Consider the following 14013-nt stretch of genomic DNA (forward strand, 5'->3'; position numbering starts at 1 on the left):
TCTGAGGAGAAACCGTGAGCAAATCTCGTCACGTTTCCGCTGAACATTACCTGTGGATCTCCTTTACTCTTATGCTTCAGATCAATGAATGAGTAGCTGGGCCGTATTGAGCTCGAACTCTCCGGCAGGATGCATATGCCTCGATTCACAATGTGGTCCAGTCTCTGCTGGGTGATTAGCCTGATGCTATTCTCTTGGGCGCCGCCTCCGCCTCCTGGTACCAAGAAGCTAGATGGAGAAGATATCAGTGAATTTGACGATGCAGATGAGGGCCCCGTAGAATTCAACACTGCTTTCAAGGGCGTGCTGTCGGACTGGAAGAAAGCAGAGCCCCTTGCCCGTGGGCTCTCTCGATGTTTCTACGACACCCCAACGCATCCCCAAGCTCAAGGTCGTCGGCTCGCCATCAGCCTTCTAAAATGTCTCCGCGGTGGGCTTCTATTAGGAGGCTTTATCGAGCTGGCTGCTATGCTGACAGCCGCCCTCCCGCCCATCATCTTGCGCTGGCTTCTCGTAGCCTTACCAGAACCTACCAAAGACGCCAAAGTCTCAACAGCGGACGGAACTTTGCAAGATGGGCGGGAGAGCCACGACGCCCGGATGGCCCATAGTTACGCTCTTGTCGCAGCCATGGCTCTCACACAGATGGCTGCTGGCATCCTCATCAACACCTCGCGATACAGACTCGAAGGTGTTGGAGCCCAGGCAAAGGCTGCCCTTACGTACATCATCATGAACAAGGCCTTCTTGGCACCGCCCTCTTCGGCCGCAATCGTCTCATCTCAAAGAGGCCAAGAATCAAAGAGAAGGGCAAAACAACAAATCTGGAACTCCGGCGCCGTCTTCAATCTCGCATCCGTGGAAGTATCGCGCATAGAGGATTGCATCAGCGGTATCAATGCTATCTGGACTGTACCGGCTAGCTTTGTTCTCGCGATCCCCATGTTGGCCGCGAATGTAGACACTTCATCGCTAGGTGGCATGGTGGTCTTGCTCCTAGGCCTTCCCGTCTTCACCAGCGTCGCTCTCCGCATCTGGGGCGAGCAAAAGGCTCTCAGCGGACTCTGCAGACGACGAGCAGCCTGCACACAGCAAGTGGTCCAAGGCATCCGCGGGATCAAATTCGCAGGGTGGGCTTCCCAGACCATGGTCTTAAACAAGCTGTGCGGGATGAGGGTGGTGGAGATGGTGACGGCAAGCCGATTATGGCATAACCGCGCCGTGCTCGAAGCGGCGTGCGCTCTATTGCCGACATTGGCCTCAATGGCGAGTCTCGTCCTTTATGGCACGCTTCACGAGGGCGTACTCGACCCGGCAAAGGCGTTCTCGTCCTTTGCTCTGTTCTTAGCGCTCAAACCACATGTAAACCGCGCAGCGCAGGCTGCAGTGCAGTTGCAGGATTTACTGGTGGGGTGCCGCGCAATTGAGCAGTGGTTAGAGACGGAAGAGCCTGGGGAAACGATGGCGAAGTCCGAAGACTGGGCAGTTGACGTAGCTCAGGACACAGTGGCTTGCTGGCCAGCTACATCTGAAGATGGCGATTTCGTACTGTCTTTTGACACCAATATTCAGGTTGCGAAAGGTGAGCTAATAGCTATCTGTGGCGCGCCGGGGTCTGGTAAATCATCTCTCCTATGTGCAGTCGCAGGTCAAATGTGCCTCGATTCTGGCGGGCTAGAACTGGGCATCGGGTCAAAGGTGGCCATGGCTGGTCAGATACCATGGCTAAGGAGAGGAACGATCCGCAGCAATATCCTCTTCGACCAAATATTCGACGAGGTCAGATATTGGAAAGTGGTCGGCGCTTCGGCTCTCCTGGGCGATATCGACAGAATGCCTCGCAGGGATCTCACAATTATTGGCTCTGGTGGTCAAGGTCTCTCAAGCGGCCAAGCTCAACGTGTCAATCTGGCCCGAGCCATGTATTCGGATGCTGACATTGTCCTCATTGACGATTGTCTCCGTAATCTCGATCCTGCAACCGGAAAGGCAGCGTTCGAAGGCGGCATTTGCAGCTTGTTGGAGAACAAAACGCGCCTCATCGCAACAAATCAGGCTTGGGTGGCCCGCCGATGTGACCGGGTGCTGTGGCTGGACAATGGACGTGCCAGCGAGCTGAGGTCTCTGGATAGACTTGAACAGCACTTACCATCCATCGGAACAGACGAGCCTCCTCAGACCAAGACGACGCAACCGCTACCAGAACAGCCCTCATCGCATGCGGGTGCAGTACAAGTAGCAGGCCCGACTACTACACGTGCCTCTGTTGTAATAGCACCACAAACAGACGCCAGAGTGCGAAAGTCCTTCGACTGGTACCTGGAACTCGTGGGTGGCCCAAGAGCAACGTCCACAGCAGCAGGCATTGTCTTTTGCTGGCAAGTGACCGCCGCCGGCCTAGTGCTTTGGCTTTCACTGTGGACTTCTAATCGGTTGGGGCTGTCGGGTCTCGCGTCAGTAGCAATCTTCGCTATGCTAGGATTTGGAGAGGCGATACTGGCGTATGTGCTGTGTCTGAACATCACCGGAAAGATGTTGCAAGCGAGCCATAGCTTATGGGAGCGATCAGTGAGACGTGTCGTCAGGGCACCCATGAGGTTTTTCCAAAGCCATTCCTTGGGAAGCATCATGGATCGCCTCTCCAAAGATGTAGATACGACCGATAGAGAGCTGATCGAGGCAACGCGCAATGCCACCCTCCACTTGGCGCGCCTGTTGGGTGGAGTTGCCCTGATGTTGGCAATGCAGATCAATGTATGTACCTTTCACATGCTCACGAAAGATTTGTGCTCACGATAATTCCTTCAGCTTGTCCTTGTTGTGGTACCAGGCCTAGCCGCCGTCGTCATCATGATGCGCCGTTACGCTCCTCGTTTGAAGACAGCTCGATCTCGCGAAGCTGAGTTACGGTCCCGTGTGAACGCTGCATTCAGCGAGAGCGTGGACGGCGCTAGCTGCATCTCCGTTTACAAGACCGAAACATCGGCTCGGTCTCTTCTAGTCAAAAGGCTGAACGCTTGGAGCAGTATCCGCTTGCTGGCCGCCGCAAACCTACGCTGGCTTGAAGTGAGACTTGATGCTATCGTGGCCAGTACTATTGGGCTCACGGGTCTACTTGTAGTGTCTGCCTCAGGTTCATTATCTCCATCCATCATTGGCCTGATAATGAGTCAAGCGTTGGTGCTCCCGGCATCCCTGCGACAAGGCATGAGGTTCTCTACGAGCGCCCTTCAGTCAATGGTCGCAGTTGACCGTCTGGCAGCCTATGCAACCAGTATGCCTCGTGAGGGCGCGACGGAGCGTGCCTTGGGGTACCGTTTTTCTCTCGAGCAATCGTGGCCGAACCTCGGGGAGATAGTTGTTCGGAACGTGAGTGTCTCTCACCGTCAAGAACATTCCCAGGAGACATCCTCTGCTCTGCAACAAATGTCATTCACCATCCCAGGCAATACGCATGTTGCGGTTGTAGGGCCTACAGGTGGAGGTAAATCAACTCTTGTCGCCCTACTACTCCGCCTACTCGATCCCACGATGGGCACTGTCACCCTGGATGGCATACCAATGGTGGACATTCCGTTACATGTCCTGCGGTCCCATCTCGTTGCAGTCCCTCACGATGCCGCCTCATTCCCCAATAGCACTGTCCGAGAGGCTGTCGATCCAAAAACCAGCCATTCTCGTGACGAAATCATTCGTCTACTGTCGGACTTGGACAGGGTGGCCGGGCTGCACAGTCAAGCACCTCTCGTACTCGACGAGCTTATTGACGAGCAGGTCGCTCAAGGAACAGGGAGGGCACAACTGATTGCCTTGGCGTCCATGATACTCCAGAAACCACGGATATGTGTGCTGGACGAGACTCTGGGAGGATTTAGCGTCCAGGCGGATGTTGAAATTACGAAGATGGTAAAAGAGACACTGAAGGGCAGTACAATGATAGCGGTCACGCATCGCATGGAGGCTGCTATGCTTTTTGATCGAGTGCTCGTCCTTGACCAGGGCAGGATACAGGCTTATGGAGACCTCATGGATGTGTGGAATAGCAGTGCGTTCTTTAGGAAGGCGTGCGATAGAGACGGAGTCACACTCGAAAAGATTAGGAGATTTAGAATAGAGAAATGAGTGACAACAGTGGTGGCCAGTAGAAGATGTCAAATAAGAAGTGCTCAATCTTCAACTGAAGGAAGGGCATGCGCTTATAAAATCCATGTCGGAAGGCAGTTAGTTTGCCTCTTGAATCTGAACCGCAAAAATAATGAAGCTGGGTATTCATTTATTCAAAGGCCTGCCTGCTCCTATGTGGTGGTGAGTGATAGATAGTCTGGGTGCCAAATTCCGAAGTAATCCCGATACCAGCCACACCTCGGTGAGACCCCAGGTGTCCCCGGACCTGTAGTGGGGCCGCATTGTTAGGAATGTGAGCCGAAGCTCCAGTCGAGAGTCCAACCCAGCCGACTACATCGTGGAGGGGCTGCATCCTTCTACTGGCGACCCTGCGCGCAAATACACCTCCCGATTTTTGGATGCGCCTTCCTCAATACTCGACCAACATCTTCCTTGCACACATACATCATAACATGCGATAACTGAGGCCAAAGGCTTCGTCACAGTCACCATGTCTGTGATTCTCTGCACAGGTAAGTTCTCTTGAGCCTTGGGGAATCTTTACCTCTTTCTCCCGGTCGACAAAGGCATTGGAATCGGTCGCTAACCTTGTCCAAGCGGGTTACGACCATACAATCAGGTACGAAACTACTGGAGGCTCGATCCCGACCGCCGAATAATTGGGTATCCTTGACTGACAATCATTCTCCGAATGCAGGTTCTGGGAGGCCCTCTCGGGCATTTGTTCCCGTACGATCCAGCACCCAGACTCCCAGGTCAACCGCCTCTGTATCTCCCCCGACAAGCGCTTCCTTGCCGCCGCAGGCCACCACACAGTCAAACTCTACGATATCAAGTCGACGAACCCGAACCCGCTGCTTACCTTCGAGGGCCACACTGGCAACATCACCGGCGTCGCCTTCCACTGCGAAGGCAAGTGGATGGTAACCAGTTCTGAGGATGGCACCGTCAAGATTTGGGAGACACGCAGTGGCCAGGTCCAGCGCTCCTACAACCACGGCTGTCCTGCCAACGACGTCGTGATCCATCCTAACCAGGGCGAAATCATCAGTTGCGATCGCCAGGGCAGCGTCCGTGTCTGGGACCTTGCTGAGAACAACTGCTCCCACCAGTTGATTCCCGAGGAGGACGTCTCGGTCTCGAGCGTGACGGTCGCCAGCGACGGCTCCCTGCTTTGCGCTGCGAACAATGGCGTAAGCTCCTCCCGATTGCCAATAGACACGAAATGCGACACCGGAACTGACAAGCAAATAGGGCAACGTATTCGTGTGGCAGCTGCTGCAGGCCTACGACCGAACCCAGCTCCTTCCGGTCACCCACTTCAATGCGCACAAGGAGTACATCACGCGCATTCTCCTCTCGCCCGATGTCAAGAAGCTCGCGACCTGCAGCGCCGACCACACCGCCCGCATCTGGGAGGTCAAGGACCTTGAGCCTGCCCCCGACCAGGAGCCTAAGCCGTTCCCGCTCGAGGCCACCCTCACGGGCCACCAGCGCTGGGTTTGGGACTGCGCGTTCAGCGCCGATTCTGCCTACTTGGTGACGGCCTGTTCCGACCACTATGCCCGGCTCTGGGAGCTTCATAGCCAGCAGATCATCCGCCAGTACAATGGCCACCACAGAGGCGCCGTCTGTGTCGCCCTCAACGACTACTCCGAGTCCGCTAGATAACGATTTTGGGAGGGTTTACTAGGGAGGGCACGTCTGCGTTGGTTGGTTCATTGGTCTACAAAAGGCTTTTTTCTTCAATCATGGCTTGTAACTTTTCTTCATTATGATTTTTGGGGATTGGGTTGGCGGGGCGTCCGGGACAGTCCTTTGTATCGCATTCACAGATGAGGCTGCGGCCGTCTGCATTACAAATTCTCAATTGGCAGGCTTTACTGCTACATGAACATTACTTGCAACATCGTGGTATTCCGCAACCCTCAACGCCGTAAATGCTGTAAACTTTGTCTCGTCTTGCCGCGCTTACCACCTACCACCCGTCTCCCCAGCCTTCATCGTCATCGTCGTCCTTCGGCTTCATGTCAATCTTCTTTGCTACCACAGGCTTAGCGGCCGGCCTCGACACTAGAGGCTTCTTCGCTGCTGTTGTTGACGACTTTGAGAGGCCCTTTGGCAGCGGCTTGCTTCCCCCGGTCTTCTTCTGGGATTGCGCCGCCAGCCAGCCGGCAAAATCTGGCTCTGCACCGTCGTCAAATGGAGTTGCGCTGGCCGTAGTTGCCTTCTTCGCCGACGAGCTGCTGTTTGCGCTTGGCTCTCCCCAACCGTCATCGTCTCCCAGATCGCCCCAAGCGTCTCCGCCGTCGTCTGCAGGTTCCGGGTCGAAGGCATCCGCTACGACCGACGACGGCGTCCGCGACATTGGCGGGGGAGACTTGACCGCCTGGCGATGCAGAGCTGAGGCCGAGGAGGTGGTGGTCCTCTTCGCGTCGGGGCCTGGCGATGGGGACGGCTTGGGAGATACAGCGCCTGAGCCGTTGGAGGTTTGCATCTCACCGTTCGCAGTCGAAATCTTATTGGTGAAAGAGGAGATGGCCCACCCGGCCCAGGACGCTGCCGAGGCCTCGTTGGGCTGAGGAGTGCTCATCCGAGGTCCGCCGGCGCCTTCTGCAGCCTGAGGAGGCAGAGCGGTTTCTGGCATGTTGGAGGCGGCCTTCCTGACTTGCTTCAGGTAAACGTCCATCGTCTTGCTCGCCTGGTCGCGGATCACCTTCTCCTTGTCAATCAGCAAGGGGCAGACCGCGGGCATTATCCTCAAAGCCACATCCTCGTCGGAGAAGCAATCCCCTGTGACGCCGAGAGCCATCAGCGAGGCATTTCGAGCATGCACAAACGGATCACGCAGGGACCTGGTGAAGGCGGCGATGAGCACCTTGGCTCTCGAAGATGTTCCAAGGTTTTTGGCAATCTTTCCCAGACAAATTGTGGTGTTTGTTCGGATGCCTGGCTGTTCATCGTTTGCCGCCTTGGCGAGGTACTTGAGCAGCTCGCCGTTGATGGTACGATCAGACAACTTCCCAATAATGACCAAAACCGACTTCAAAGTCTGCTCTCGGACAACTGGCGCCACGTCTGTGAAGCCAGTTACGAGCTGTGGGAAGATCTTATCGTTGACCACTTTTTGTGTTAACCGATCGATCATCAAAGGCAGGCTATCGAGAAGGCAGACACGAATCGCTCGATCGGGGTTTGCGAATAGCCGGATTACGACGGGTGTGATCTTTGAGTCAAAATCCTCGTTTGAAAGCTTGGTTGCAATTTTCATTACAACGCTGAAGGCCTTGGGGCCGCCACCACCAAACTCAACTGACTTGATGAGCTCCGGGAGAATCTTCATCTTGAAAAAGTCTTCGGGGAAATCGTCCGTCAGTTGATCGAGATCACTGTGTAGGTCAGTTACATGCTCGAAGTCCTCGACATCAAAGGACCTACTCGAGGAATGCCTCTCTCTCACTCTCAGTCTTCACACCGAGATTCTCGATTCCTTCCGTCAGTTTAATTAAGGGGCTGTCGAAGAAAGATCCGCTCCGTTGTCCTTGTTCGAGGAAATGGCCAACGCTTACACGCGCCTTCGGGTTTGGGTTGACGAGACGCTTGTAACTTTGTTGCATGGTCGGAGGAATGCTCTTCGTCTGACCGGCTTGATCAGAGCCCATGAAGTCGCCGTTGAAGACCTCAAATATCATACATCCAAAACCAAACGAGTCCACTGCGGAATGCGGGCTCTTCTTGATAGCATCCCAGCCACCACGAGCAAGCTCAGGCGGCGCATATCGCCCTGAATCTGGGACCAAGCTGCCGTATGTCTAGACCTCGAAGTCAGTAAGGACATTCTCCAAGAATAAGGAGTAATACCTACGTAGATCACTGCTTCGTCGTCTTTCACGTTGCTCAGAACCTCAAACCCGCTCATCTTCCACTCCCCGCTCTCAGATGTGTACACAGAGCCAACCCTTAGGTTGCCGTGTATTGATGAAGCCTCATCATTGATGAATTTGATGGTGCGCTGAGGAATCGTTAGTGTACCTACGCAACCAGGTTATCATCCCAACATACCGCAACGCTGCTGAGTCCCCATTTTATCGTTTCTGGCGTGAGGCTCTTTCTCTTCACATGCCATCGAAGAGGCACCACTCGCTCGGTCGCAATGTAAATGTATGTATCGGTCTGCATAGACTTGTGAGACAAAGCCCCGTGTAAGGTAGTCAGGGGCCGCCTTTACCTCTACGGTATCCAGCACCTTGATGACGCCTGGGTGCCGTAGGGTCCTCAGCTTTCGCAGTGCGTTCTTCGCCAGGGGTAGTCGGGACTTGTTGGCGGCAACATCGAAGGAGAAAATACTACAGTTGGAACCGTCTTCCTGTCAAGGGGCGTTAGATGGTGAGCTGTCGATTGCCTCGTCGGGTAGCTAGACATACTCGCTTGGTACCGTTACTCAATGTCCAAATGGACTCGTCGATATCCACCTTGTCGCCAAAGCTATAAGGGAATGGTGGCCCCTGTGCAATGGCAGAGGCCACTGCTGACTTGAGGAAATTCATCTTGTTGCGCCAAATCCGGGGACGTATTCAGGACGGGAGGTCAAGATCTGGTCAATCAGCAACTGCTGCTGGCCTTGAAATTGTAGATTTGGCGGAAGGGGCAACGCACGCGCTGGAAGTGCTGAGGTAGGCAGGGAGCTTCGGGCAACTTGGCGACAAGATAGTGGACCATGGACCACTGGAACAGGGGACCATTAGCAGCAGCTCATGCCTGAAGATCCCCGCGCTAGGCTATTTTGGATGGAGGGGTGATACGGGTGACAAATGATCCGTTCGCCGACGTTTTGGGTGGGCCCGGATGCAAATCGATGGTGCCCCGTCTAGGTCGTTCCGTCTGTTAACGAAGCTAGGCAAGGATTACCCCGAGGTCCTCCAGTGAATTCAAGCAAGCAACCTTCATCAACCTCCACTGAACGCAACGCGAGGCGAGAGCCTCAGCAACCCGACCAGCCTTGCGACTCGACAAAACCTACTTAGCTAGGTCTACCTTGAGCATTCGCGCCGCTACGAAGAGAGACTTGTTCACAACTCTGCGCTCAACAGGACTCATTCACACTTACTTACCTTCAGCCCGGTCCCAAAGCTATTTCTCTTCTTCATCCATGCCAAAGTGTCGTGCGCTGGCGGCCGAAGGCGCGACTCTGAGGGAGCAGGCGGTTCTCCAACGGGTAAGTGCGATTTTGCTTCTCTAAGCCCTCGATTTCATTCCCCAACCCCAAATACACTTTTCTTACGCGCAGTGATGACTACTGGTAAAAGGTCCGATCGAAAAGGATTCTTCTGGGTCTGTTGTCTCATCTTGTTACCATTCAATGGCCGTTCTGGATGAATGAGCCACGTCCTCATCCTCGCAAGGCTTTCGCCAAGCGAAAAGCATACGCGACACATGGAGCTGCTCAAACAATGCAGTATACCAATCTGGGATTGAGAAACGACATGAACATGACCTCATTTTGGAGTTCTACTACTAGTTACCCAAACGGAGTAGGACCAAAGGCTCAGGCAGACAAGGCAAATGGTTCAAGATGAGACTACAAACCCGCTGTGGTCCCCAAAATGAAGACCAAAATGACTGAAAAGACCTGAGCGCACACTTTATTTCCACAACTGTCATCATTTGGCTCCAACTCGTTTTGCAGGACCTTCCGGGTCCCGTCTAACGTCAGGTTGAACTTTAAGCTAACCTTACTTCAGTAGAACCCCCCTGTCATGCACCTCTGGCCACCTAATCTCCCAAGTACCAGACCATGAAGACAAAGGAACCCATCCTCGCTGTGTACTTCTTGCTCGACACGTTGTTCTGAATTTGAATTGGGACGCATTACTCAGCTCAACTTTGCCAACGTTTTCCCGAGAGACTCAAACATCCAATCTCGTCAACGTATCTTCGCTGCCTCCAGCACTTGGGCAACAGCCTTTTGTCCTTCAGAGCAGGTCTGGCTAGGCAAGAAGGCTTTTGAGATCTACGAACCCCGATCCTGCGTCCGTGGAAAACCATCTCAGCAAGTTGATAGAATCGAGACATCTTCATGAAGAACCAGGCCGTTAGGAGATGGAGTCCTTTGGTCAGCAGTCTACAAAGCGGTGTGCCGAAGACGGGTGCGATTCCAGTGCTCTTCATGGGACTCTTTGCCTACGCCATCAAGCAGAAAGGAGAAATCCTCGAGTCAATGCTGCGCATCTTGCCGCCGGCGGGCCCCCAAGGTCCTCAGTGGTGCAGAACCCATCGCAGAGTATAGGGCGAGCTAGAAATGACGACCAGTTGAGAAGCAGCCAGTCCTATTCTCGAAGCAGGGATTTTCGAGATGAACCAGCATACGCTTCTCGGAGCGCCCATGACATGGTCAGAAGGACGAATCTGCCGTCAGATCTTGTGGGAAAACTGGCAACGACAGCCAGAAAGACAGCTGGGACAAAAGCTCCTCCCAGGAAGCGCATGGAAGAAGAGACTCATTTGAGATTCCACACTCCTTCTGCGCAAACTCACACTCCCGAGTCTGGCTCATCGATCAACCATGAATCACTCCCTTCTGGCACGTTCAATCCTTTTCGACCACTTCTTAACCCAGTCCACTCGCCATCGCAAGACCAGACGAAGCGACCCTCTGGCAGTACCGACACAAACCAGCGCGCATTGCAGGCGTCTGCAACCGTCGAACAGGTGCAACCCAGGGGAAAGAAGACATGGGGCTACAATCCGGCAAGGGCTTTTGCAGGCCAAAGCTCTCGAGCATCTCAAGAGTCCGCGATGATGCCAGGCACTAAGAACGCGTTGCATGCCACTCGCGATTCGAGCGCCCGACCGGATGCTGAAAGCTACAGAGGTCAACTTGCAGGAAGGGCTTCCATTGCACCATCGATATCTACGCTATCTGGGAATAGAAGCTTCGAATCGCTGCCTCACGTCAGTACTAAGAGTCTGCCGCCAATGCATGTGAAATCGGCGCCATCAGTATCACGATCAGCTTCAACGAGCAGATTCACGTCTTCGACCGGCAAGCGGAGAAGGCTTGACAGTACCGACACCACATCCGAGTCATCGTCGTCATTCACCTCCTCTGATGATGATGATAACGAGATTGATGATAGAGCTCCAGAGCAAGCAAAGGTAGTGATTGGACATCCCCATTCGTCCACTTACCTTGGAGCGACTTTGAATGTTTCACAATCCACATCTTCTTTCGGACTTCCTGGCGCCAACCTCGACGCGTCTCGTTCACGTTCTTTGAGAAATGAGGATACCACTCGCCTGGGTGCGGTATTTAGGCCTATTGTGCTCAGCTCTTCCTCTGACGAGAACGAAGATGGTAGACGAGAGAGAAGTGGGAGAATACGGCAGCCAAACCTTGTCAACGGGCAGAGTCATAATCACGTCCTTTTGCCGAATGGCACACTTCGACAAGGCTCGACACTAGGGAGGGCCGATCAGCAGAATCGCAACCAGCAGAATCCGAAGCCCGGTTTCTCCCGCAAAACGAAGAAATTGACATGCGAAGAGCGTCGACTCCAGCTTTGCGCCGACTTTGAATTCACCAAGTTCGACGCCATGATATATAGCCAGCCTGACGCCACGAGACCTCCTCTGGGGGTGTATACTCTGGCTGCGCCAATCGAGACCTCAAAAGGAGCCTCGCCACCTGGTGCAGATGACGGCCACTTTCATATGAAGCTTGACCCTCGCATTCATTGGCCGCATAATCGCAGCGACCAGTGGTACACGTCGAAGATGGAGGAAATCAAAGCCCGAGGTGGTCGTAAGGCAAACTTCGGCAAAGCAGCCAAGCGCATGCGACAGCAGCGCCTGGCAGAAGAGCGCCAGGAAGAGGAAGATAAGTTGGTCGTCGCGGGAGGCGGGCCACGGCCGTGGTCACACCATAGACACATGGACTTCGGCGATGTCCCTGAAGATGAGTTGCCAATCTATGTCCGCAGAAATGAGGAGTGGGTGCGGGGAGCGGCCTGGATGCGCAAGATGCATGAAGAGAGTCGGCGGAGGGATGCTTGTCGTGCCGCTGAGCTCTTCAAGGAGCATCTCGCCTCAAATGGTCGGTAACCTGGAGTACGATAATCAGTGCAGCCGATTGAGGGCTGTAAGTCTGTATTACTACTCGTCTTTACGAGCTATGGGAACAGCGACAACGGGACCGGGAATGCTCAGCATGGAGTTTGGTCTGCTTTTCGTTTCCTTATCCTATTTCACATCGATGATACCTCGATCTCGCCGTAACCCGGCTAGGTCTGCACGCATAATTTCGGAGTTGTCAGGAATGGTATGGAGGAATCATACCTCCTAGGCCGTTGCGAACTGACCTTAGAGCGGGATTGTCTGGCCTTTCCGCTATGATGACTAGCAGGTGTTAATCATGCCCCAACTAGTTGCCTGAGTAGTACATATACCACCTACGAAAAATAGGACTTTGACACCCTCCAAGTTCCAAAACCCATTCAGTGACCGTCGTCGTCTTTCAACATTGCGGTGTTCGAGTCGAAAGCCCATGTTTCTTTTCCATTGGAAAGTTTAAGCAGAGCTGTGAGAAGGTGGTTCTTACTCGAACATGAGACGAGTAGGCAAGGTTCGCGCCCGCCTTCGTGATGGGGCCCAGTGTTTTAGGCTTCTCTGGGTTTCTAACTACCAATGCGGCGCATGAAGCTCCTTCTATTGAAATTTTGGCCGAAGAAGATATCTTGCCGTTTCAAACAATAATTTCCGACATGGGAAAAAGAACTGAATAATTTTCTGGTAGGAGGCATCGGCTTCTTGCAGTTCCAAAACCCAAGCACTTGTATTCGCTACTCGCTTGCAGTGCATTGCATTGCGATCCACCCTACGCTTTGAGCAACCTCACGTTTTGCTCACCGGACTCGAGCTTCGATCTTTCCACTTACCCAGCCAACCACGAGACTACAGCGCAACGATTAACATCCCGCCCGTTCGCAAGTAACTCTTCAATTCCATTGATAGCAAGCCAATAGCCTCGTCATGGCGTCTACGCAGCTTCCCCTGGAGACTCTGTCCACCTGGGCCATGTTCAATGACGTAGACCTCGTCGACGTCGAGGCCCGCGAAATCCCCGGCTGCGGGTTGGGTCTACTTTCGAACAAGGAGCTCAGTCGAGAAGAAGAGACCTTTGACATTCCGACATTGCTCAGGATTCCCGGCGAGCTGATTTTATCCGCTGAAGCTGTTGAGAACTATGCAAAGGTTGACAAGAACTTTCGGCAGCTGCTCGAGGCTGCAGGCCGCAAGGTAGAGTGTTCGCCCGAGTTTGATACGGACCTTGAAAAGCTAAGGGATCGCCCATCTTCTCAATGTAGTCAACTCGACATGACATATGCCTCTTTCTTCTCACGCAGAAAGTACTTCCTGATAGGCCTAAGACGTCTTTGAAGGGCGGAGTCTCGACGCCATGGACAGAATACGTCAAGTATCTGCCGCCGCAAGTTCCTGTTACCACCCTCTGGACTGAGCAGGAACGTGAGATGCTGAATGGAACATCACTAGAGGCAAGTACTTTCCAAGCCGTCCTTCCTCAGTGCCTACCCGCTTCCCTGGAAAGCAACATCCCGGTTGTCGTTGGTCAGGCAGGGTTCGTCCAATCTACATGTCTGACAACAATCAACATCGCTTCCCAACTTCCATGGAACCATTTCCATATGAAGGTCTACTCTCTCGCTAGCCAAGTATTGCGGCTGAAAAAGACCGGACCGACTTCCCGGAGACTTCAGCTATCGCTTATGGATCACGTTCTAACATGAAGTAGTCGGCCACGGCCGCCAAGATTGTTGCGTTGACAGACGAGTTTGACGAGCTCCGAGAAATTTCTGCAACTTTACCGTTTTG

At 53.7% G+C, this 14013-nt stretch overlaps 5 protein-coding genes across 5 annotated transcripts; 4 read left to right on the plus strand and 1 right to left on the minus strand.

Annotated features, from left to right (window-relative positions):
• The first annotated feature begins 539 nt into the window (after positions 1 to 539).
• BDZ83DRAFT_299192 (P-loop containing nucleoside triphosphate hydrolase protein) lies at positions 540 to 4266 on the plus strand. Its single transcript, XM_060502237.1, has 2 exons — positions 540 to 2754; positions 2809 to 4266. The coding sequence occupies exons 1-2, from the start codon at positions 601 to 603 to the stop codon at positions 4120 to 4122; spliced, it is 3468 nt and encodes a 1155-aa protein (XP_060371208.1). The 5' UTR covers positions 540 to 600; the 3' UTR covers positions 4123 to 4266.
• Positions 4267 to 4615: 349 nt separating this feature from the next.
• On the plus strand, positions 4616 to 5796 carry BDZ83DRAFT_565453 (rapamycin complex subunit LST8 target; the record flags this gene model as incomplete). The annotated part of the gene is made up of 4 exons (XM_060503757.1): positions 4616 to 4637; positions 4723 to 4744; positions 4823 to 5318; positions 5380 to 5796. The coding sequence occupies 4 exons, from the start codon at positions 4616 to 4618 to the stop codon at positions 5794 to 5796; spliced, it is 957 nt and encodes a 318-aa protein (XP_060371209.1).
• A 307-nt stretch (positions 5797 to 6103) lies between these two features.
• Positions 6104 to 8672, minus strand: BDZ83DRAFT_565650 (armadillo-type protein; the record flags this gene model as incomplete). Its single annotated transcript, XM_060503781.1, has 6 exons — positions 6104 to 7514; positions 7564 to 7937; positions 7991 to 8137; positions 8188 to 8298; positions 8354 to 8491; positions 8550 to 8672. 6 exons carry the CDS (start codon positions 8670 to 8672, stop codon positions 6104 to 6106), a joined length of 2304 nt encoding a protein of 767 aa, XP_060371210.1.
• A 3046-nt stretch (positions 8673 to 11718) lies between these two features.
• BDZ83DRAFT_747001 (uncharacterized protein) lies at positions 11719 to 12225 on the plus strand (the record flags this gene model as incomplete). The annotated part of the gene is made up of 1 exon (XM_060513357.1): positions 11719 to 12225. One exon carries the CDS (start codon positions 11719 to 11721, stop codon positions 12223 to 12225), a length of 507 nt encoding a protein of 168 aa, XP_060371211.1.
• Positions 12226 to 13152: 927 nt separating this feature from the next.
• BDZ83DRAFT_747002 (uncharacterized protein) lies at positions 13153 to 13560 on the plus strand (the record flags this gene model as incomplete). The annotated part of the gene is made up of 1 exon (XM_060513358.1): positions 13153 to 13560. One exon carries the CDS (start codon positions 13153 to 13155, stop codon positions 13558 to 13560), a length of 408 nt encoding a protein of 135 aa, XP_060371212.1.
• Between the last annotated feature and the right edge of the window lie 453 nt (positions 13561 to 14013).

Source organism: Colletotrichum acutatum (assembly GCF_030867785.1).
Source record: "Colletotrichum acutatum strain CBS 112980 chromosome Unknown BDZ83scaffold_4, whole genome shotgun sequence".
NCBI lineage: Eukaryota > Fungi > Ascomycota > Sordariomycetes > Glomerellales > Glomerellaceae > Colletotrichum > Colletotrichum acutatum.

Excerpts from the sequence above, each read along its gene's own strand:
- BDZ83DRAFT_299192 (XM_060502237.1), top strand. The coding sequence starts at position 601 with ATGGCCCATAGTTACGCTCTTGTCGCAGCCATGGCTCTCACACAGATG. Across the intron at positions 2,755-2,808 it reads TGTTGGCAATGCAGATCAAT|CTTGTCCTTGTTGTGGTACC; the intron begins GTATGTACCTTT and ends TAATTCCTTCAG.